The 23,534-nt window shown below is 39.6% G+C and overlaps 1 protein-coding gene across 4 annotated transcripts in view; it reads left to right on the top strand.

Moving 5' to 3' along the window:
- The window catches only part of LOC103147570 (transcription factor SOX-6-like), a 147,157-nt gene that overhangs the window by 39,406 nt on the left and 84,217 nt on the right, over window positions 1–23,534 (top strand). For 3 of the 4 annotated variants that reach the window (XM_007565974.2, XM_016678556.1, XM_007565975.2), the window contains 2 exons: window positions 10,571–10,808; window positions 14,855–15,065. In XM_007565974.2, the coding sequence (XP_007566036.1) occupies window positions 10,572–10,808; window positions 14,855–15,065 (448 nt within the window). In that variant the 5' untranslated portion in view covers window position 10,571. Of the gene's footprint in view, window positions 1–4,546; window positions 4,554–10,570; window positions 10,809–14,854; window positions 15,066–23,534 lie in introns of those variants that run through there. The other variant, XM_016678555.1, reaches the window with a different exon arrangement.

A 23,534-nucleotide genomic window follows, 5' to 3' on the forward strand; every position in this document is an offset into this window, starting at 1 on the left:
TATATATATATTACATTATAAAAAGCCTGGTTTCCATATAAAAGGGAGGTGTAAATCATTGTAGATTTGAAAGATAAAATCTATCAGAATTACCTGGTTTAAAAAATAAGCAAGCAAAAATCTACAAACAATATCCTAATCTTTGTGTTGTACTTTCCATATTTAGAAGACTTTATTTGGAAGACAGCAAAAATTTGTTTGTATATTTGTATATATTTTTAACCACATCGACCTCCAACTTTGTGCCATGTTTATATGTCACATAACAGGATTTTTATTTGCTTCTAACAAATATAAAGGACCCTCAGCAGAAACCGACTCCTTTCATAAAGATGTCAGGGGAAAAAATGCTGAAAAGAAATTCAGGTCTGTTTGTAGTAGATTGCTGCTTTTTCTTACATGAATAAAAGGTAAGGTATGAAAAAAGGCAATTTTCTGAAACAACACACTCAGGGTTGTAAATAAGCTAAAATTGTGCCAAAATATATACACATTTTGCATTTAAGAAAAAAAACCCTTATCTCTAAATATGTACTCCCAAAAACTCCTCAGCTGACAGTTTTAGCTTCAGATTATATAAAAAAAACGACAAAAAACAACTCATATTAAACATCTTTTGCTATCACATTTTTAATTGTTAAATCAAAAGTAATAATTGGATTATCAGCCCTACACTGTATTGATAAGTCAAGCAGAAAGGGAGGAGCTGTTCACATGTTGATGTCAGAGGTGCTTTTTATCTGCAGATGCTTCCTTTGGTACCAATGAGAAATCGTTCACTAAAGGAACTTCATAATCTAACATAATTGATTATGATAACATAATGATAACATAATTGATTTAATGCAATAAAATGTGTATTTTTTTTATTTTAAAATGGAACTGAATTATTTGTTTATTTGCATCTGAGAAATTCTTTAATCTCCCGTAGCAACAATGCAGCTGCGCAAAACACCTGAGTGAACCCAGTTCCGCCTTCAAGATGCAGCTCCTCCTCTGAGCTTCAGTTTCCAAGCTCCTGCTTCACAGAGCTCTCCTTCAGCTCCCCCACTCAGCTCCTTAAGACTAGCCAGCACCAATTAGCACTTGGTGGAACTGCGCATCTGCTAAGCTCATTATAGGAGCTACTTCTCAGGACAGCGCTGGTAAAAACGTTGTTAAAGGGTTAATAGAGGAGCGGTGTTATGATGGCTTTTTGAAGGTGTAGTTTCAGATATAGCAGGAGTTTTTAAAGAGACAGAGGCCCAATTTCAAGGTGTTGGATTATGAAGTCAGTAATCTATTCCTTTAAGTCATATTTGATATATGTAGCATCTTTATAACAAATGAACATAACATAATTACTTGATTGCACATAAAGCTGCTCCCTTAAAGCCTTTACTCATCTTTATCCGGAGTACCAATAACTTTGGAAGGAGCCTGGTGTGGTTCCAGCACAGCAAGGCTTAAAAGTTGTGTAATTGGCTTATTGGTACTTCACGTCCGTCCCTATAGAGGTCAAGAGGTCCTTCAAGTTGGGTGTAAGACTCCATGAGATCCTTATGGTACACACCTCTACAAGGTGTTCAGTGTGTCTGAGAGAGGAATGGAGGTAGGAATAAAACAGATGGAAATAAAAAGATTGCAGAGAAGTGAACAGGTTACAGTCTAGTTTTCACTTCTGCTTGTTAAAATGGAGAATTTGTTGTTTTTCAGGTCTATTTCTAACGTGATGCTTCATTCAGATGTTGACGTTCTCTCACAATAAAGCTAGCTGTTTCTGGTACACTGAGGAAGCCTATGATTCAGAAACAAAATGTTCATAATTTCTACCTAATGTGAGGTTTGAGGGGAGGAGGAAATAAACGGTCCCTTTCTGAGCCGCTGCGTGTGTTGACTTTGGTCCTCAATGGCTTCTTCAGTGGCTGGCTCTGTATGGTTGCCACGGAGCAGATAAATGTATATGTGTACTGTATTTGTGTAAGCTACGGGTGTGTTCGCGGGCCAGGAAAAATAACAAGCACAAGAGAGGGTGTCGGTCGCCACAACCACTTCTGGATTTCTGGGGGTCTGCGGGTTTTTTTTCTTCTTTGCTTAGCATCACGGTACGGACCCTGAACACAGAGGCCCAAATGCACAGCAGCTACGGGTCTGTGGCCGCTGTACAAACGACACATTCATCACTTTATGAGGGTCCTATCGTTGGCTTTGATTGATATTTCCATTAACAAGCCTAATGGAGACGGATTCTGTGTTTGCAGCAGTTGTCCGCCTGATGAGGGATGATGATCCGGTTTATTTTGGAACGCTAAAATATTCGGTAAACTCTTGCGAGAGAAGGAGTGTTCTTGTGAAGATTTAGATTATTAACACATCATAGGAATACAGCGTTTCGACACAAAAATGCGAAATATATAATACATTTGTTCTTATTATTCTCGACTCAACTTGGTGCTTTGATATTTTGTTCAGCTCTCACCTGTTCACAAAAATAAACAAATACTCGCTTATTTTTTAGCTTTTACTTTTATTCATGACTGCCTTCCAGTAGTACATTGGTAAAATATAAAAACTATGGTAGAAAAGTCATACTTGTTTTGAAATATATCCACTGTCATATTGTCATGACAATGGTAATTTTAACAAATTTGTTGAAAACATTTTGTCACAAAAGTTACACACTACAGCTTTAAAGAATTTGGAAGACTTGCCAAGCATCTTGCTAAAGTCCCTCATCACTGATGCTGTTGATTAAAAACATAGAATACAAAACTAGTAAAAGTCATATCATCATGTCAAGTGTTTTAAAACAACAAAGAAAAAATAACACTGAAATCTTAAAAAAATAAACAAATCAGTTGTTCTCCGCACCTTGCCTTGACCGTTACCCTTTGGTTGTAAGAATCTTCTAACAAGGTAAATCCATGAATTATTTCCAGAGTCTCACAGTGACTTGTGTTTACCTGAGAGCAGCAGAAGGATTTGACTCTGACAGCTGATTGATGTAGCTAGTTATGTGAGCCGACAATCGCGCGCAGCATCCGCCCCTCTGTTTACCTCTCCTCATTGTTTCACCTGAGTCACGGGAAGGTCAAGCGAATACCTGCGGTCATTGGCGATAAGCGGCAGAAGCTTTAAAACGGGGGAGAGGCTATTTGTAGGTACCACAGAACCGCAGAGTCGCCTCTGATGGCAAAGTCAGAAAACTGCTTTTCTTGCGAAAACGGCAGCGACGAAAACGGGCCGGTTTCGGGGGTGACTGGCCCTGCAATTGGGTTTATCTATTTTTAGCAGAAAAGAGCAGGGACAAGGGAATCTCTTGGAGAAAACAGGGCGGCATGTGTGTGCTCACATTCCACATGTCTGACCTTTGACTGTGGTCTGTGTTTGCAGCGCTATGCAACCATCTAATGAGAGTACAGAAAAAAAAACAAAAAAAAAACGGGGTTTAAAAGCAGGACCAACGGCTCTTTTTTTTTTTTAACCCCATATTTAATTAAACTACAAATATACATGTTAGCATCTTATTCACTTTTGCCTATAGTTGCACTGGTGATGACATAAGAAACTCAGTAGTTTTTCTGTTTTCAAAAAATTGGAAAGCTGACTTTAAACTCTTATGAAATTTACCAATAAATTACTGGAGTATATCCTAATTAGGTTTCCTGCTTGTTAGCCAAGTACCTTATTGTGTTAGCCTGTTGTTTTTAGTTATAATTTGAATAAAATGTTGGCAGGGAGTTGGTGATCAAACGTTTATAGAGATCTTTGAAACAACTTTCCCCAGTGTTTGTGCATGGTTTCCCCCTGTGTACTATAAGCTTTTTGGGCCACCAGACTTCACCTGCCCTCCCATCAGACTGAGTGTTGTTTATGTTATTTATGATTTTTTTATGCACCCGTATCAGTGACAGTAAAGACAAATTAATCTGGGTCTATAGTTGACACATTGAGATGTGCGCACTGATTTCGCCAACCCTGCAGCTATCCGTTTGCCTCATGCACTATTATTACCAAATTATGTCATATGCATCTCAAAATTTTTATAAGTTCATCACGGTGGAGCTGCTGGTGGACTGCCCTGCCACCTCTACCACTGGGCTTAGTAGGTCTTCTTGGAAATACTTATTGTGGTTCTAAAATCGTACCTTTTAAATTTTTCCTAGAACTTGGGTTTTGCCTGTCCCTTTGCTCTCTTCCACTTTTAATTGAAACGATTTGATCTGATCTTACTTGACTTAACTTGTGACTCTGTCACTCTGCCTATGTTGTCATGGACAGCTGAGAAAACGTCAGAGTTTCTCAAGACTCTGGAGTCTTGTAAATATGTCTTTTCTCTGAATATGGACAACTGATAAATGTTTTACTTTCTGCATTTCTTAAAGTTTTATAAGCATGCACTCATGATTTTGTCTTTCTCAGGGGGTTGAGATTGCGTTGCCATAGAGTGTCTTTGTTTCCAGTGAAACCGTCAGAATGCTCTCTTTTCCTTTATTTTCTTGCTTGGACTGTCCAAAAGACAAACAATCTCCCAAGTCCTCCTGCTTTTTTTTCCTGCCCTCCTCTTATTCTCTGTCTCTTTTTCCCACTTCCTCCGTTGTATCCAGCTGGGACGGCCGGAGATTTTACACCCAATTGGTCCGGTTGGAGGCCTTTGTCGGAGCCCTTCTCTCGCTCCACAAGTGGCAGAAGGACCTGGCCTGTGAATGGTGCTTTGTGCTCTGTTTTTCTTAGAGGCCCTCTCTCTCCCACTCTCATCTGTCACAGGTCCCTCTCCGTCCACACACTCCACAATGCCTGATTGTTCCACCCAAGTCGCCAGGTTCCAGGCCAGATCTGAACAAACGCTCTCCTGCCAAATTCCGACCCTGGTTTTTGTTTCTCTTCCACTCACAAAGGGATTCTGAGTTACTGCTAGCTGTCCGCTATCGCCACTTTGTTTAGTCAAGTTTTCCTCCAAGCTATAGGCTGTAAAATCTTCTAAGGCAGCCGGCAAAGGGGCAGACGTTGAATCATCATACTCTAAAACAACAATGAGTGGGAGCAGTAGAAGAGTAGTCACATCAGCATCACCAAGAACTTGTTTTTTGTGACTAGTTACCCAAAGTCATTCTGCCATTAATGTCTTTGGGAGATTCTTGTTCTGCTTCTATAATTGCTTGTTTTATTTATTTATTTATTTATTTTGAAAAAACACACCCTGTTCACAAAGATGACATTGATCCGTTCAACCCATTTGAGGTCAGGAAAGATGTTCAACACCTTTTTTTTTTATAAACATAAGGTTTAGTTTTTAACCTTTAGTACTTGGTTGATGATAAGACACAACTTGATGAAGACATACCACGTAGTGTTTGATACTTTTCAATTCAACAGTAGTACATATCATTGCCCTGTGTTCAGTCTGTACTTACCAGGTGCTTATGCTCACAGTGTACCTATAATGTATCTACAGGATATTTACATGGTACCTACAGTATTTATTCAGTGCTGTACCCTTGAGTGCTCTTACAAGCTTACATACAATATATGTAAGGGGGTATTTTTGGGGTACACTCAGTTCACTCTTGGGGAAACCTATGAATGTACCTACATGGTACTTGTACATAGCTCAAAGGTTATCTAAAGGGTACCAAAAGTGTGCTTACCCCTGTATTTACCCCAGTAAAGTGCTTTTAAAAGTTCACCTTCAGGTAACCTTATTGTAACATTGTAGGTAGAAGGTAGAAATCTACTTCAGAGTAAACTCATACTCCATAGGTACTCTGTAAATTCCACGTAGGAAAACTGCTTTGGGTCAAGGCACTTTTTCCTTTACTTTTTCCTGTTGAGCTTCTCAAACTTGCAATATAATTCTGAGTATCTAGGCCTGTCGCCATAACACATTTTGTTGGACTATCAATTGTCCCAGAAGTTATTGCAATAGACGACAACATTGTTGTTTAGATACTATTTTTTTTCAAGTAATATAATGGTAATGGCATATTAATACAAGAGCACATTCTCAAAGATAAATAAACTTTGAATTAATTTAACAGTGGAACTGGAAGACGCTTTAAATAACCAGAATAAATAAATAAAGCAACAGAAGCAACGAATAAAATGAATTATGAAGTCTCTATAAATAAAATTGTTATTAAAAAAACATTAAATCACGCAAATTGAAATAAACAAACTTGTTTTGTTTTATTATGCGATTAATTTATTTTTTGCTTATTGGAACAGGTCTACAAATACAATAAAGGACCTATTACATCTCATTTCATTTAAAATCTTGCAGAGCCAAAAATGTCGACATTAAGTACATGTAAAAACATAAAGAGTTTAAGGTTGCTTTATGTTTCTTATTCTGTAAGAAATACTGTTATTATTGTTAGAAATATTATTATTCTGTGTTTTTTTTATCCCTGTAGTTATTTTTTAACATCAAAGCAGAGACACAGGACAAATGGCCACGCATGCCAGAGGATCCTCACGCCAAAAAAATAAATAAATTGTTTCAGATTAAATATTTTTTGAATCTTAAACTGTTTCATAAAAAATTGTTTAAGACATGAACTAGATATAAATAAAAATAGAAACATGCAGTCCAGAGTTCTTAAAAACAATAAGCATTTCAGCTTTGATTAAAAAATTAAAAAGTCATTCTGACTTGGCTTTTTCTTGTGCTGCACCCCGATAAAGGGCACCCCGTGCAGAGAGCCAGTCACACATACAGTATCAAAAACATCCACTGTGAGTTCTCCATATGTAACATTTTGTTGCAATCTATGTGAACATTTAATAAGCCATGTTTAATTGAAAAAGTCTAACTAAACAGTACGAAACATCCAGACCACAAAAAAATCCATTACTGGTGGTGTTGGGTAAACAAAGAAGTTAGCAGGTAATTTACTTGATGGTCAGTTAAGAAGAAGAACATCTTCCTGCTCCAGGCAGTCACAACAGGACTTACGGCGTGCTTACCAACAAACTAATGGTCCCTGCCTGGTGAAACTCTATCAGTGGCAGCGGGTTGAGAGCCTGGGCATTCCTGGCCATATGAGACTCCGGTTCCAAGAAACCAAAACTGAAGCTCCCTCATAAACACAGCAGCAGCAATATTGTCAGCTAAATATAGGCTGTCTTCTGTCTTCTCCTTCCTCGGCTCCTCAGTGCTCTCTCATCGCTGCAGCACCAACTCTGTGAGTTGATCAGGGATTAGTGTTAGTTGTTGCTGGTTTTCTGTCTTAATAGCTCAAGTCATATCGGCATGTGGAGACTAAGATTGCTTGTGAACAAGCCTTCAAATGCCCTCTGTGTGCAAGGAAGATGACGCTTGTGGCAAGTTTGAAATAAAACTTTGCAAGTACAAAAAAAAGCAAGTACAGTACAAGTGAATTAAATTTCAATTTCTGTTCTTAAACTAGATTTTTTTTTAACTAGCTTCATATTTGGTAGTCTGGCCATAAGGACAGCAAATTTAAAAATTCTACATTTATTTACATTTTTAGGCTGCACAATGGTGCAGTAGGTAACACTGTTGCCTTGGAGCAAGAAGGTTCTGGATTTGATTCCCGGCCCGGGGAGTTTGCATTTTCTCCCTGTGCATGGTGGGTTTTCTCCGGGTACTCCAGTTTCCTCCCACAGTCGATAAATATGACCGTCAGGTTAATTGGCCTCTCTAAATTCTCCCTAGGTGTGAGCGTGTGTGTGCATGGTTGTTTGTCCTGTCTGTCTCTGTGTTGCCCTGCGACAGACTGGCGACCTGTCCAGGGTGACCCCGCCTCTTGCCTGAAATGTTTGCTGGAGATGGGCACCAGCACCCCTCCCGACCCTACTAGGGACAAGGGTGTATAGAAAATGGATGGATGGATTTACATTTTCAGCTGGTACACACTTTAACCGTCTTAGCGTGATCCTCAGGAGGAGTTCGGCGAATGTCATGAGCAGGGAAGCAGAGGGTTGTCCCATCAGACAGTCAGTTACCGAAACTACATACACAAAAAAATCTCATAATTGCGCACGCGGGGTCAATTCACAGAGTAAAAAAACTCATGGAGTCTAATGGGACCCACCTCTTAAGACTGTGAGACGGTTAAGCAACATATTCTCCTTCTCGCCTGCGGTAGCACTGCACCAAGAACCCCTGAAGGAAACAACACAAAAAACTATGAAGAAAATATAAGTACTACCTCCTTCTTCATGAAATGTAAACAAAATGGTATGGAATTATATTTTAGTGGTTGTAGGATTTCTCTTTTACCTTTGGCAGTAGACCAGGAGTCATTTGTCCTGCTAGCACTAGACTTATTTGTTTTGGTTGCATTTACCCAGAATGCCCTGCACGATAGACTGCTTCCCACGATTAGGGTGTTTGGTGTTCACATTTGTGTTTGACCTGCACCAAATTTCACTTCAACCGAAACAAAATCTAGGTCTGTAGGCGAACCAGAGTTGGCTTTTTTTTGGTCCACTTCAGAATGCAGTTGTGTATTCACACCTGACCAAGTGAACCGGACTTTCGCTAAAGATTTCACTAAAAACAAACTAAACCGGGAGAAGAACAATTTGCGTCATATTTTCCATATTGTTGGAGCACAAGATTGGAACTTCTCTACATAATCCTTTGACTGTTTTCCTTTATAATCTTTGATACATTTTTACCAAGAGAATTTGTGGAGACAATATAAAACGCTCAGGAGAAGATGTGGCCCTGACTGAAGCATATTTACCCAAAGTCTAACAGATGCATTTACAGACCCATGCTTGACTCATAACTTGCTAGACAATGTTTTTACCTGAATGTGGATTCAGGTGTTCACTCTAGAAATGAGACCTTTATAGATGCTGGCAACCAGGAAGTTCCCACTGAAGAAAGTCATACGAATTCCTGTTTGCAGTTCGCCTCCACCCATGTAGCCAACTCTGCAACATGTTGGTTGAAACATAAACAAATTTTTTTCTTTTGGTACACGCAAACCTTTAACTTGAACACGATGAATTTGAAGGACAAACGACATAAAGGGTTACTGAAGCAACGGGTTAGAAGCAGTACAGTTTGTTCTTAGGCTAAAACACAGATGTACATTATGTCATTGCCTTGGTACTCTGCTAAGGGTTCTCAAACTTCTTCAGGTCAGAGTTGAGCAAGTTTCACTTTCCATGGCATAACACCCATGGCCCTCCTCTAATTTAATCTGTGTTGCAGTCATTGCATGGCGCGCTCTAAAAGAGGCAGTAAAAAGCGACACGGACAGAACATTAAGGTCCAAAAAGTCCCTGAACACGAGTCGTGCCCAGATACAGCAACCCTGTACAGTTCACCTTCACTCTCCAACCTCTCTTTGATTTGTTGCGGGAACTTTTACTCCCTCAACCATTTGTCCCTTTTCTCTCACAATCAGGTTTATTCTATTATGAAAGTCTTTAGTCACGCTGTAAATTGAATATTGTTCACTATCCCTTACACCCCCACTCACACAGAGTTCAAACCTGCTCATACCTCTTTAACACAAGGTCATACTCACGTTTAAGGGCACCCACGGGGTTCCGTATTTCAGACTCTGATTTACGGAGCACTGATGTTGACAACCAGCCTGTGCGTTTTGCCGTTTTTAGTCGGAAGAGCAAAATTGGACCCAACCAGACTGCTTTAGTGTGTGTGCATGCATTGTCAGTTGTCGTTTTGATTATTTAAAATGAGGCCTGCAACTAACGATTATTTTAGTAATTGATAAATCTATCAATTATTCTGGAAATTAATTGATTAATTGCATAAAAAACGTACACATTCGACAGCCTTTTCATTGAACAACTTATACCTTTCCTATACAATATGAGAAATACATAAAAAAATGCAAAAAAAAACCTAATAAAACCTAATAACTCAGTTGCTTTTTTAAATTAGAAAAATAAACATTTTATTGCCTAAATTGCAATAACACCGCATTCCTTTAATGAATTGAAATCAGGGGAATATAAAATAGATCCCATTTGAGGAATTTTGGGTAAATATGGACAGAGAAATGTGTCCATTCCTTTCCTGAATTGAAATCAGGGGAATATAAAATAGATCCCATTTGAGGAATTTTGGGTAAATATGGACAGAGAAATGTGTTTTTATCTTAAATTCAAAATGTATATATATTTTGTACAGTTTTGGCTGAATGACTGCTCTGGATATATTGGTTTTGTTTCAGTAAATGACTTTTTTTTCAGTCTGTGTACTCCAGGTAACGATTTATCGATTACTAAATTAGTTGCCTATTATTTCAGTATTAATCACAATTAATCTTTACAGCCTTATTTACTGATTACTGAGCTCAATTACTGCTATGAATATGTTTTTTTATCACAAGGCCTTTTTTGTGTCTGTGTACTGGAGTGAATGATTTATCAATTACTAAATTAGTGGCCGATTAATTATTCGTTTCAATCCTATTTACTGCCTACTCCACTTAATTACTGCTCTGAATATTTTTTTGGGTTTTTTTCAGCAAATGCTGTCCCTGAGCAGGAAGATAAATTGTGTTTTACGTGGAGCTTTTAAGTTCTCACATTCACTGTAGGAATCAACCTCTTTCATTTCCTTCATCTGTGTTTTCAACAGAATGATGTCTTCCATGCGAGCTACGCCTCCTTTCCACCTGCCGCCATCCGAGGAGGCGGACGCCACGGATCAGGACAACAACGCGGCCTGGGCCGGAGACGAGCGGGATGGCCCGACGGAGACGATCCCCGGCACGACCTCTCCGCGCGACCGGCCCTGCCCAGACGAGCCCCCGCCCGTCGGGAAGAAAACGGCGGCCGACATCGTCGAATGGGAGACGGTCGCCCCGGCCGTGATGGTGAGCCGTGGATCACGCTCGGCTGCTGAGAACTGGACCATTACCTTACGCCAGAGATGCGTCGCTATAGCTCAGCTCTGTGAAATATTATGCGGTTGCCGTGTGTGTGTCTGTGTGTGTACACAATGAACACACTCGGGGCCACGCAGCTCATAAAACACTCATGGAGTACATGCTGGACCGCACTGGGTCTGCAAATTCTCATGCATAATGATGATTGTGCACTCTTGCGTGCGCCTTTTTAAATCCATATATATACACTGACCCGGAGTGAACACACACTTTCACACAGCAGCAGTTGTTTCTGCTCTGTTTGCTGCAGGCAGTGCTGCAGGCTGCCCTGTGAGGGTCCTCCTCTGGAGGGTTATACCCCCAGAATTTTCTCATCTCCGCAGTGTGTTCTCAGGTGGAGGATGTGTGTGTGTGTATGTGTGTGTGTGTGTGTGTGTGTGTACGTGTTGCTCGGCTTTAGGTTCTCTCGGTTCCCAGCAGATGAAGCAGGATTCGCTTGAGCTTCTTAGTTTAGGAAAGTTCTTGGAAAGAGATTTCTTTCAGTTCCGTCCTTATAGTCAAACACATTTCGCTATTCCAATGCAGAACTTTACAGCCATAATGTAGATTGTCCTCCATTAAAGCATCATCTTTAATGATGAGGATATTTAAGATTTAATTTCATATTCGGCCATTTTTAGCGATCTTATCCGAACTTTAAGCATTGCGGATTTATGCTGAAACTTTGATTTGTTTTTATTTTTATTTTTATTTTTTTGCTTTAGCATCAAGGTTCAAAGCTGCCTCAAGGCAAACATGTTCCTGAATACTGGGAAGTTTTAAACAAGTCAGTTCAAAAGGGGAATTTTGTCCCATAAATATAACAAAGTTGTAGCAAAAAGGAAATTTTGACTCCATAAAGTCAGTGATTCAGTTACAAAATCCAGCACCACTTTTTGCAACTTTACAGTCGCTAACTTTAAGCGTGTTTGATGATGTGACAGACCAACAAAAAGTAATGCATTGTTGTAATGGGATGAACAATAAAACTTTTTGGTTTTTGTGCAAAAATACATTTCAAAAGTGTAGCATGTAATATTTTTGCATCTAGAGACCAATTATTTTTTCAAAACAGTTCAAACTCAGTCAGACTGGATGTAGTAGAGCAGAAGTGTTTTTTGTCACATGAGCCAAAATAAGATATGATTTTTACTTTTTTTTACTTTTTTAACCTACTCAACAATAAATGAAGCTGAAATACATTGTGTACAGTAGCCGTATTGTTTGTTGGAAAGAGAATTGTTATTTTTTGTAGATCCAAAACATAAAACTGGTTTTGCAGGTTTATTGTGTATAATTTATTTTTTGGAGTTTTTCATCATGTTATAAAAACATACCTGGAGTGTTACTTTGATTCTTCCAATCATGTTTGAGAAATCCTTTAATCCTCATGGCAACCATTCAACTCTCTCCTCCTTGGAGCTGCAGTTTCCTCCAACCTTCCCCACTCAACTCCTTCAGACTAGCTAGAAGTAATTAGCAAACACCAGTGGGAATTGCGCATCAGCTGAGCTCATTATTCGAGCTACTTCTCAGTGAAACACTGGTAAAAACATTGTTAAAGGGTTAATAGAGGAGCCATGTTGTGATGACTTCCTGAAGGTGGAGTTTCAGAAAGAGCAGGAGTTTCTTAAAGAGACAGAGGCCTAATTTCAAGTTATTAAATTATCAAAGTCAAATTTCTTTTAAGTCATATTTGATTTCTACAGCATACCATACCAACTTTATTTATAAAGCACTTTAAAACAACCACAACTGATACAAAGTGCTGTACATTAAAACACAACATAACAATTAAAAAAAAGAAAAAAACTCTTACAGTTTAAAAAACAAACAAACATACAATTTAAAACTGGATCCCGCTGGAGTTGAAAGCCAAGTAAAATAGATGGGTTTTAAAACGAGCTTTAAAAGTGGACAGTGAAGGGGCCTCTCTAACGTGCAAAGGCAAGTCGTTCCATTACTTAGGACCCATGACAGAGAAAGCCCTGTCCCGTCTGAGCTTCCTTCTTTTTCCTACATTCCTTCCTGCATTTTTATAACAACTGAAAACTACCTTTCTTTCCCATTTAAACAGAGCACCTGTTACCTGTTATATGTTTACTGATGTGTTTCTTACATGGCCTTCAAAGGGTGACAAAGTCTTCATCCTGTAACCATTTGACTCCAAAGTTGTGGTTACATAAAAAAAAAGAAAAAGCTCAAAGGGTTGAAACCGTTTTGCAAGACCCTGTAAAACCTTCATCTTGTCATTGACTTGCGTCAGATCATTTAGATCTTCCCCACTGTTCCTTTGCACGCAGAAAATAATCGCTCTTGAACAGTCTATAAGTGACACACTACCCCTCACTCCCAAGCCCCGGCTCCCTCCATTTGCCCCAATCTTCATTACAGAGGTATCTCCTGCTTAAAGACAAAGTGCACAACAGGGGCCCCTTGTTGGAGCCATTTCAAGGGCGTCTTAAGATCCTGGTGTTCAGCAAAGCCTGTTGTCTTTGAAACATAAGCCTCCAAAAGTTCTCGGAGATCCCCTCACTCTCTAAGGGGGCGGAGAAAGCATCCTGAAATAGCTCCGGTGTTGGGACACCTGTGCTCAAGTGTCTGTTGTGTGGGACAATGTGCTCATGTTGAGGGGATTATCTTCTTGATAATTATAGACGCTTTATACCGACGGAGGAAAACACTAAAAGTGCTTAATAGGCAGCGGAAAGGTAGCTTTTGCACTTTAGACAAGAATTAATCAACTTTCTGAAGAAAAAGAAAAAGTTTCACGCTGAACCGTTGAGGTCTAATAACAACCAAATCTTAAGTATCCACTTGAGGTAACCATAAAATCAGAATCACTTCAGACGTCTTTATATGACTGAACCTGTCGTCTCTCTGCATGTAATAAAAGCAATCCGCCCTTTCGTTCTCAAAATAAAGGTCTTGCAAATATATTTCAAACAAGTTAACGACTAGAGAGTTCATCCTTTACAAAAATTTCAGACAGCTGGCATTGTTCTCTGAGAGTCTGACATATTCTCATGTCTTGGTGCTTTCACACTCCTCAGGCTGAAAAGGCATTATCCTTGGCTTTGACATCTTATTTTCAGTCACATTATGACTCACAGCGCGCTAAAAGCAGGTGGTATAAAATATAGAACTGGGGTGGACCACAGTGTTCTTGGTGGCAGGTAGATCAATATCAGGTTCCACCAGAAATAAAATGCAGTCCTAAACATAAATGTACCGATCCAGTAAGGCCATTCCAACGTCACATAAAGCTAAAAAAATTACTTTATGCCCATACTGCATAATGAAGTGGCTGTGGTAAAAATGAACAAGATGTCTGCATAGAAAGTTTTCAGACACATAAACGTTACTCATTCATTTGTGGAAATGTAAAATGTAAAACTTTGATCTGCTGAGACCAATTTTAGCTGAAAGAACTGTTAAACAATAAACTAATTTTGTGTTCGACTAACTCTGCTAGCATGATTAGCTAATGCTACCTAACTATGCTAGCATTACTAAGTTAGCCATCATTAGTTAATTAGCTAACAATGCTGGCATAATGCTGCTAGTATAGTTAGCTAGCATTAGCTAATTATTCTAGGATAGTTAGCAAGCATTTGCTAACTATGCTAGCATAGCAGTGCAGTCTATGTGTGAATTCCCTGGGAAATGTATAGACCTGCACTGTTCAAACTTTTACCACACAAACCAACATTGTCAAGTTCTGGTGAGCATTAAATTTTCAGATTGCTCTGGAGTTGGACACCCTTTGTGTGGACACTTATGTCTGAGACGGCCAAGCTCGTTTGACAAATCCGGTATGTTTCGTGACAGACATGCCCAAGGGATAAAATAGGAACTGTTCTGTGGTTTGTTCAGTCTTCTTGTTTTCTACTGAAGTCTTGCCCTTTTAGTCACCAGTCAAGCTTAATTCTGCAGATCTTTGTAATTCATTTGTGGTGTTGAAATTTAAACGCTCGTTGTCTATCTCTTCTCAGGACAATGAAGGCAGCAAAGGCTGCTCTGGCTACCCTTACCGGACTAACTCTACCTCTCCTACCAAGCCGGAGGAGTGTTCCAGGGATCGAGGGGAGTCGGTGATCGGCCTGGCCTTCGGGACTCCCGAGCGACGTAAAGGAAGTCTGGCAGACGTGGTTGACACACTGAAACAGAAGAAGCTCGTGGAGCTGACCAAGTCGGAACAAGACGGTGAGAGAAAGTCCTCAGCTTGTTGAAAATGTGTGTGCATGGTTTTTCATCTCTGTCTTCAGGGAACACAGGAGACAGCTCCCTCTTTTTAGTGTTGCATTTCTTTCTGCTCAGGCCTGGATGCTACACACTGTAACAAGTCTTTCACTCGAAAACCTCACTTGTTGTCTTGCTTTGAACAATGGCTTTTCGAAGTCTGAGAAAAACACTTCTGCTCGGCTTAGGCTGTGTGTGAAAATGTATTGGCCTAAATGTTTTACAATCTAAACCTATCAATAAATAGATCCAGTTAGACTAAAAGGAAGTAGAATTTTAATCCCAAGATTTTCTGTACCAAGACGTTGCCAAAATTTTTTCTTTCCCAGATTGTGAAATAATTAAAAGCAGACCTAAAAAAGTGTCAAAAACACAAAGCAGATTTCACTCTTTCTCCACAAGACTTCTGGAATCTTTGGACTAAAGTAGAAATGTTTGTCCACAGTTCACTCAGAAGATCATCCTAAATATCTGCTCACATATCAGTTCTATAGTCTACAGACTCATCATGACTATTGTGAACAAACTGACGGCTATCAAAATGATCAGATTTGTTAAAATGCATAAAAATTCTAAAAGGATTATTAAAGATTTATGTTGATTCACTGATAATTACGCAATCAGCATACATGTAGATATCATTAGTAGTTGTGCTAATAGTAATACTGACAGATTTGACAACTTTTATTCTTTATTAAAAAATGAAGTCACAGAGGAATGCACAATAAGCATCAAGTCTCACGTGTTTTAACTTGAGAGTGAAGAATATTTGCAGGAAGGTTTGTAGGAAGTTCTTTCTCAGGAAGTTCTGACAAAGTAGAAACTTGCCAAAAAGCTTCAGGCAAAATGCCTTGTGTTATTTTGACAGTCTTGTCAAGTGGAAGGCTCTGGCTCAAAATATTATACAAAAACAACTGAGAAATTAGAAAAAATAAAAAAAATAAACAGAGCAGGTCATTTTGAAAATCACAAACGCCTTGATAAAGTTAGCTTACTTAGCGTTAGCCGACAGGAAGCTAGAGGCAGAGAACTACTGTTGTTTCCTTCTGCGTGTAGTAAAACTAAAACTTCATAAATCCATTACTTTTGCCATGGTGTGAATTTTTCAAAGAAATTAGAAAACAAACAAACAACTAGAGCAGGTCTTTTTTTTTTAAATCACAAACGTTTGAGTAAAAGTTAGCTTACTCAGCGTTAGCCGACAGGAAGCTAGAGGCAGAGTACTACTTCTGTTGTTTCCTTCTGCGTGTAGTAAAACTAAAACTTCATAAATCTATTACTTTTGCCATGGTGTGAATTTTTCAAAGAAATTAGAAAACAAACAAACAACTAGAGCAGGTCTTTTTTTTTTAAATCACAAACGTTTGAGTAAATGTTAGCTTACTCAGCGTTAGCTTACAGGAAGCTAGAGGCAGAGAAGTACTTCTGTTGTGTCCTTCTGCGTGTAGGAAAAACTAAAACTTCTTCAAAACTCTTTACTTGTGACAATGTCACAAGTAAAACTGAATTTCCATGATGTGGCTGACATTCATTTTTTTAATGATTATTATTAAAACCGTTTATTGTTGTATCTGTACACATTTAGTTTTGGCTTATTTTTTATTCACCAAATAATGATTCTGTACACTTATAATTTTTTTCATGATAAATACATATAATTATTTTATTATAATTATTGCTTGATACATAAAACAGCAGCTGAATGTGCGTATTTTCAGTTTATCATGACTGAGACCATCACAAAGTCAAATTGTCTTTATGGATTAAAACTCCTTTCACATAGTTGCATCGTAGTTTGAATTTATATGGGCTAAGTCCTTTTATTCAATTATCTCCATATATGGGTTTCCTTTACAGTAAATGTCGGGTCAATGAAAGGTCAGAGTAAGAAAATAGTCTGCACTTATCAGTCATCTCTGTTGATCATTTTTATTTGGACAATCACTAAGCAAATGGAAATACACAAATAAAGTTTAAATGTTTAATTATGACTAAGTCTTAAGTATTTTGACTGCAAAATATTGTCACTCGTATATTACTGGGGGTAATTAGTGATAGTTACAGTAGGATTTTTTCCACAATAACAACAACTAAAACTGTCTGAACAAACCCTTTGATTAAATTACTTTAATGCCTCATATTTCATAGACAAGATGTTTTCTGTCTTCTCCCCCCTGTTGCTTACAGACTGAGACCAACCATGTCGGCCATGCTTATTTTGTTTTCCCTTTCCTCTTCAGAAGATCTTTGAACATCTTAAATTACAAGTGGCTTATCCCCCGACTGTCAGATCACAGTTTCAGTCAGTGAAAACACAGGTTTCCCTTTCTCTCCGAGGCCTGCCGGCGTGCCTCGGCTCGCCCTTTCCCTCCCCAAAGCGAGCCAGATCTAAACCCGTCAAACACCCCTCTTTACTGTTATGTGCAGATAGTAATCGTGATGATATCACAGGAGCTCTTGATCTCCCTCATTTAGAAGTTTTACTGTGTTATTGATACAGTAAAGTTGGCTAGAATGGGACAGCCAGAGGCGTATTACAGTGAATGGTGTCTTGAGTTGAAAGGCAGGTAGCTGTGTTTCTTAAGAACCTCACAGGAACCGGCTTTAAAGGAAATGGTGTGTGTCTGTTGGGGGGTTCAAAAGGTGTTTTGACATTTCCCTCCTCTAATCTAAAGTGAAATAAGTTAAAAGATGAGACTGCTTTGTTTCAATAAGCGCCAAGACAAACATTTCTTCACGTCTTCTCCTTAATAATTTACTTAGTAATTAACTAGCATGAGTCAGCTTTTAGCCCAACAATTAATGTAATTAAAACAGGATAGAGAATGGAAGAACGCAGTGCTGTGCCTTCCTCACTTGTTGCTTCTCAATGCCTGCCAGCAAGCTTAAAGTAGGCCACTGCTACAGTTTTAGAAATAAAAATGACAAGGGTGGTCATTGTGAGGAAACTAAAAGAGCACTCTTAGAAATCGTCACTAAGGTAACACTGTTAAAACAACAGCTGGCGAACTGTTAGCAGAAGGACTGCTAGCCAAGTACTGGCTAGCTAGCTGAACAGTTAGCCCGACTTACTGCCCCGCTAATATCAGCTTGTAATAGTTTTGTTGTTTTTATTAAAGGGATAGTTGAGTAGGTAAGTTACCTGCAGCAGATAAATCTCTTGGTGTTTTCATTTAGTAATAATTAAAATTCATTATAACCCGAGGCTGAAACTAGCAGCTATCCGGAGGCTAAAAACAAACCGGAAAGCTTTACATGACTCCCTTTTTGACACTGGAAGTTCTTTGGTGGCACACCACCTCCACTTCCTGTGTAAATGATCATTCACTTCTTAGTTCACCAGCTATCAAATAAAGGTGATGATAGTTTAAATGTTAATAAGCTAGCACTGCCATAAATCACTCTGACCTTTTTGAGATTGAAGTTGTTTTAAGATGGAGGAAGTCCACTTTGATCTCAGCTCCGCTTTGACTATTAGTTTCAGCCTCCAGGACCAACAAATCTGGATTTAACACTACATACAGACCTCAAGAGAGTTATTTACTGCTGTTCCTATCCCTTTAAGAGAAATATAGAATAAAAGCACTTGAAGCTACAACTGAATTTAGAAGGTGTGCTACAGCATTTTTATCTGAACTTATGTATTAAAAAGAGTATGTTAATCTTAAGGATATCATTATACAGGCAATAATAAATATATTAGTGTTTGAGCAATAGTAGTAATAATTTCCTTAGTATGTTTAGATTATGTACATTTTTGTTTTACTGTTTTTAACTCCAGTTTAATATTCCATGAGTTTCCTACTGGTCCATTTCACTGGAATCAGCAAATCAGATCAAGTTTGAATTTCAAGGACTCTGATTGATGATCAGCAGGTTAAATTCCAAAAAAATTGTAATTTCCCCCCTCGCTCCAGTCTTTTCCTTAAACGAATCACAGAACTTCCAAAATTTTTACTTGACGAATAACTTGACCAACTACCAGCTCGCAATTTGATGGACATAAATTGTGTGTAAATGGGGAAAATCTTGTGATGTACAATCTTTGTCAAAGATCAATTAGCAATTTTGTTTTAATTTTTTTATGTCATTAGTCCTACTTGCACGGCAGCATTGTGTTAGTCTTTCCTTTGCTAATGAGCAAATCTGCTGTCGCAGAGTAAAAGATCTTGAACACTTTGGTGGAATCAAACAGGAGAAGCGCGTGCGATGGCGGCGCCACTTGGCCCACCTCACCGTACGGTGTCAGTGTGTGTGAATGGGGCCTCCTAAAAGTGTTCCTATAAATTGCTGAGATCCTTGAAGGCACATTGTTCAGCTGTTCGCCGTGGAAATGCTTTCCACTCTAGGTTCGCTGTGTACGGATTGACGGGCACCTCTGCTTCTTCTTTTTTTTTTTCCTCACCTAATGAGCTTCGCTCAAATGAAACGAGTCGATCCATAGATGTCTGAGGCTGAATGCTTCATTAAGTGAGCTCTCCTTCTGTGGCTTTCACAACTGATGAGGATTAAAGCCTCAAACCTTTTTTTTTTATTTTCTCTGTTTCTGATTTTTTTTCTCTCTTTTTTTGAATGTTTGAATAGACTACTGCTTCTTCATTTAATTGCACCTTTCTCTGTCTGTCGTGTTTTTTTTTTCTTCCCATTTTCACCTGATGAGAGACTTCCTTCTCTTGTCTTCAACCCTTCAATCTTCAGCAGCCTTTTTACTTTGTGGAATTTCTCTCCCACACGCCGACCTTGCTCCCATCCTAAATCAAAGCGTTTGTTGTGCCGGCAACAAACAAGGGTGTCGCAAATTTGCGATCTGTCGGATTTGTTTTTAATTTGTTTAAAACGTACAGGAGCGCAAGGTCGCCCCGGTGAATGGGGACCATCCTGTTAAGGAAGATGATTTTTCTTAAATGATCTTCCTCTGACGCCTCAGAGGTTAGAAACGCGTTTAGCATCAGAACCGTGACGCCCCCACACCCCCAACGAAGTTGTTGTGACTCTTTCCAAGGCCCGGACTCGCTCTGGTTCTGTTTACCGTCCGATCAGACAGAACTGACTCTATTAGGGAGCATGGCTGATCTCAATGCGCAGCAAAAGCAGCAGAACATGTCGCTTAACCCCATGTCGGCACGTTGTTAGCAGCCCCGCTGCTCAGAGGAACCCTAAATGCCCGTGACAGTTCTAATGAATAGAAATGGCCTCACTGTAAGATATAAAAGATTTTTATTTTCCCCTCTCTCTCTTTTTCTTAGTACATGTGCAGCCTCAGCCTTTAAAAGCTTTATCAAGAACTCTTTAAGACAGTGTCAGGTAGTTGTGTTACCACACGGCTGGTTGCTGAAAATGCCTCTCTTTTCACCTGGACTTTCACAACATGTGAGCCAAAAGAGGAGCTTTCTCGACAATTCTGTATTTATGTCGAGTTGCGACTGCGTTGCCCCGAAGGTTTGGACACAAAGGCGCGCCGAGCACAAAAGCCTTTCTCTGTGCTGCTAAAGCACTTAGCACATATTAGACTGTTACGCTGTTTTTTTCTTCTTTTTTTTTTTCGAATGAAGAATGTTCAAGGCCGGGATGAGGGAACGTCAGCAGAGAAAAGGGGGAAAAGTAAAACAGAAAGGCGTACGGATGGAACAGAAACGCAATTTTCCTTTAGGCATGAAATTGTGCAATAATTGAAATTCCGGAAAAAAAAAAATTGCTTCATGGAAACAATCAGATTTTGAACAAACTCACTTTTCTTGGTGAGAAGTTTTTGCGCTAGGATGAGGTGTTTTTTTCGGCCGTATTGAGATTGATGTCATTTTGCCAAACTGCAGTGCAAACACGTTTTTTCACAGCACACGAGTCACTAGATCAACAGACAGATGTTGCTACTGGGAAAAATGATGAAGAAAACGACAGGAAGCAGTAGGAGGATGATGGTTTGTTTTTGGTTGTTTTGGACAAAATTCAGCTGGTTCCACCAGAGCTCCCACAGCTTCACACAGGTCATAAAAAGATGTGTGAATCCATAACTCTTCTTAAAATCTCCAGTTTCAGTTACCGTACAATCAGACAGAACAAACATCATATCTGCTCTCAAGTAGGCGGAGCTTGTTGATCCAATGCACGTCTCCTCTGATTGGCTGATAGATGATGAACGCTAGCACAGAACGGACTGTGGTGAAATATCCCTGTCTATCACTGCCATTTATTTTTATGACTTATCGTGTGAACAAGTTTATTCATGTGTGATTTCAATTTAATTTCTTATTTAATGGAAATACCACAATTGTATTTTTTTTACTTTATTAGAACACTGGCAAACATTTGTAATGGAAACGCAGCTACTAATATAAGAGAGTGGGAAACACAATGAAGAAAAAGAAGCAAAACAATAACCTGTCGTCATAAGTTTTCTGTTAGTTCTGTTTCCTGTAAAAGCAGAACGCCGAGTCGAAGCACTCTGGGATTCCAGCCGACTAACTTCAAACCCGCTGAAGTGTGCAATCAGGCTCCCCTTCTCGCGTTTGATGAGCGGATTCTGATTATCTGCATTGTTGCTCCTCAATAGAGCCGACCTGCTGCTAACGGGGGCCTGGCACGGGTAGCGTGCCCCTATGCCAACTTAGTCAGCCATCTAATGGGCCTAACGCGGCTCCGGCGCCTGGCAGACACTTAAAATCACACTAATCCCTGCTTAAAACCAGAGCGGGACTGAATCACTGCTCAGTTTGTTTCATTTGCAAACGAGACGGGGCTCAACTGCAGCTGCGCTGAGGTAACCGGGAGACTTATTTCTGAGCTCAGCCAAATATCTGCAGAAGTATTCCCGCCCATTGAATTTCTTTTACATTTGATCCTGTTACCACCAGAAACTTCAGCAAATTTTATTGTGATTTTATGTGAGAGACATTTTTATTTAACCAGATTAAGTCCAGGACAACCAATTACATTCAGAAGTCACCTAATCAGTAAGTAGAGTCTGCTTGTATGTGATTTAAACTCTGCCAGGTCTTCAAAGACTTCAGAGGTTTGTTAGAGCAGTGGTCCCCAACCCCCGGTCCGTGGACCGGTACCGGTCCATGGACCAATTGGTACCGGGCCGCACAAGAAATAATTAAATATTTCCGTTTTATGTATTATTTGAGTCTGGTGGATCTTTTATTTTGAAAATCCTTCAACCGGATTCTCTCAGTTACTTGCGCGCCAACGCTGAGCCCACAAGCAGCAAAATGAGTAAGAAACTGATCAGATGTCTCTAGAAAGTTTCTTTGCAAAGGGGAAAAGGCCCAGAGAAGTGACAGGAGGATGGATTTATCCCGGACCGGTAGGTGAGTCAAACATTACAAGCCACTCTGTGTAACATGTGGCGACCAGCTGCTAATGAGGCAATGAAGCTTCAAACTGCTTCGCCACGTAGAGACCAAGCAGGCTGTGGATATAAGAAACACTTTGGGTGTCATTGTCTCTCATCACTCCCAGATGGGACCGTCTCGAAACAAACTCAGGGCTCCCGTTAGTCATTATCGTGAGTTAAAATTTTCACAAAAGTAAAATGCTCGTTTTGGTGGCGCATCTGTTATTTTGAAAGGATATGTAAACGTTACCATAGCGACCAGAGTCAGAGAGCTTTTGGGCAGTGGTCGAGAGGAGATGAGTAGAGCTTGTGAGTATTAAGTCTGGTTTAGACGGCAAGATTTAAGGATTATTGGCCGATTCTCCAAACCTCTGTGATCACAGAGCTGATAAAAGAACAACAGGTTGTTCAGCCACAAGGCAGGAGCAACAAACCACACGAACCGATTCCAGTCACGAACATCGCGATTCCAGAAGAAAATCCACAAAACCCCCAACATAGCACACGGGAATTTAGAATAACCAAACACGGATGACGATGTAGAAGCAATAGTGATAGTTTGTGGACTCATTTTAAGAGATAAAAGACGTAACAAAAAGAAAAGGTGGTGGATAAAAGACAGCGGGAGCAGCCGCTCTGTTTGCTGCACTATGATTTAGAGGCGACTATGTTTTTTCATAGTTAACATTTTGAACTGAATAAATAATAATGACCTTTACACATAATAATAAACATTTCCACATATCATCTCCGATATCCACTGGACTCAAAGTTGCGCGATATGCCAGCTGTTTGGGATTCCCCTCTGTTCTTACGTCACTGCGCTTTCTGATTGGCTTCCTGTCACATTCAGCAGGTTGTATTCTTGTTTCCAGTCAGGGAAAACCCCACAGGCTGCGATAAAAGGGCCAAGACAACCCAAATTGGGTATTTTCAGGATTTAGCGGGAACACCAACATGCAGAAGCCTTATCTGACGGGTCACGTCCCCTCCACCATCATTCCCCACCCCCAAATTTTCCAAGTCTTGACCGGTCTGTGGTAATAAAAAGGTTGGGGACCACTGTGTTAGAGAACATTACTGAACAAAACTAAGAC

The sequence above is a fragment of the Poecilia formosa genome, unplaced genomic scaffold, assembly GCF_000485575.1.
Source record: "Poecilia formosa unplaced genomic scaffold, Poecilia_formosa-5.1.2 Scaffold185, whole genome shotgun sequence".
Classification (NCBI taxonomy): Eukaryota; Metazoa; Chordata; class Actinopteri; order Cyprinodontiformes; family Poeciliidae; genus Poecilia; species Poecilia formosa.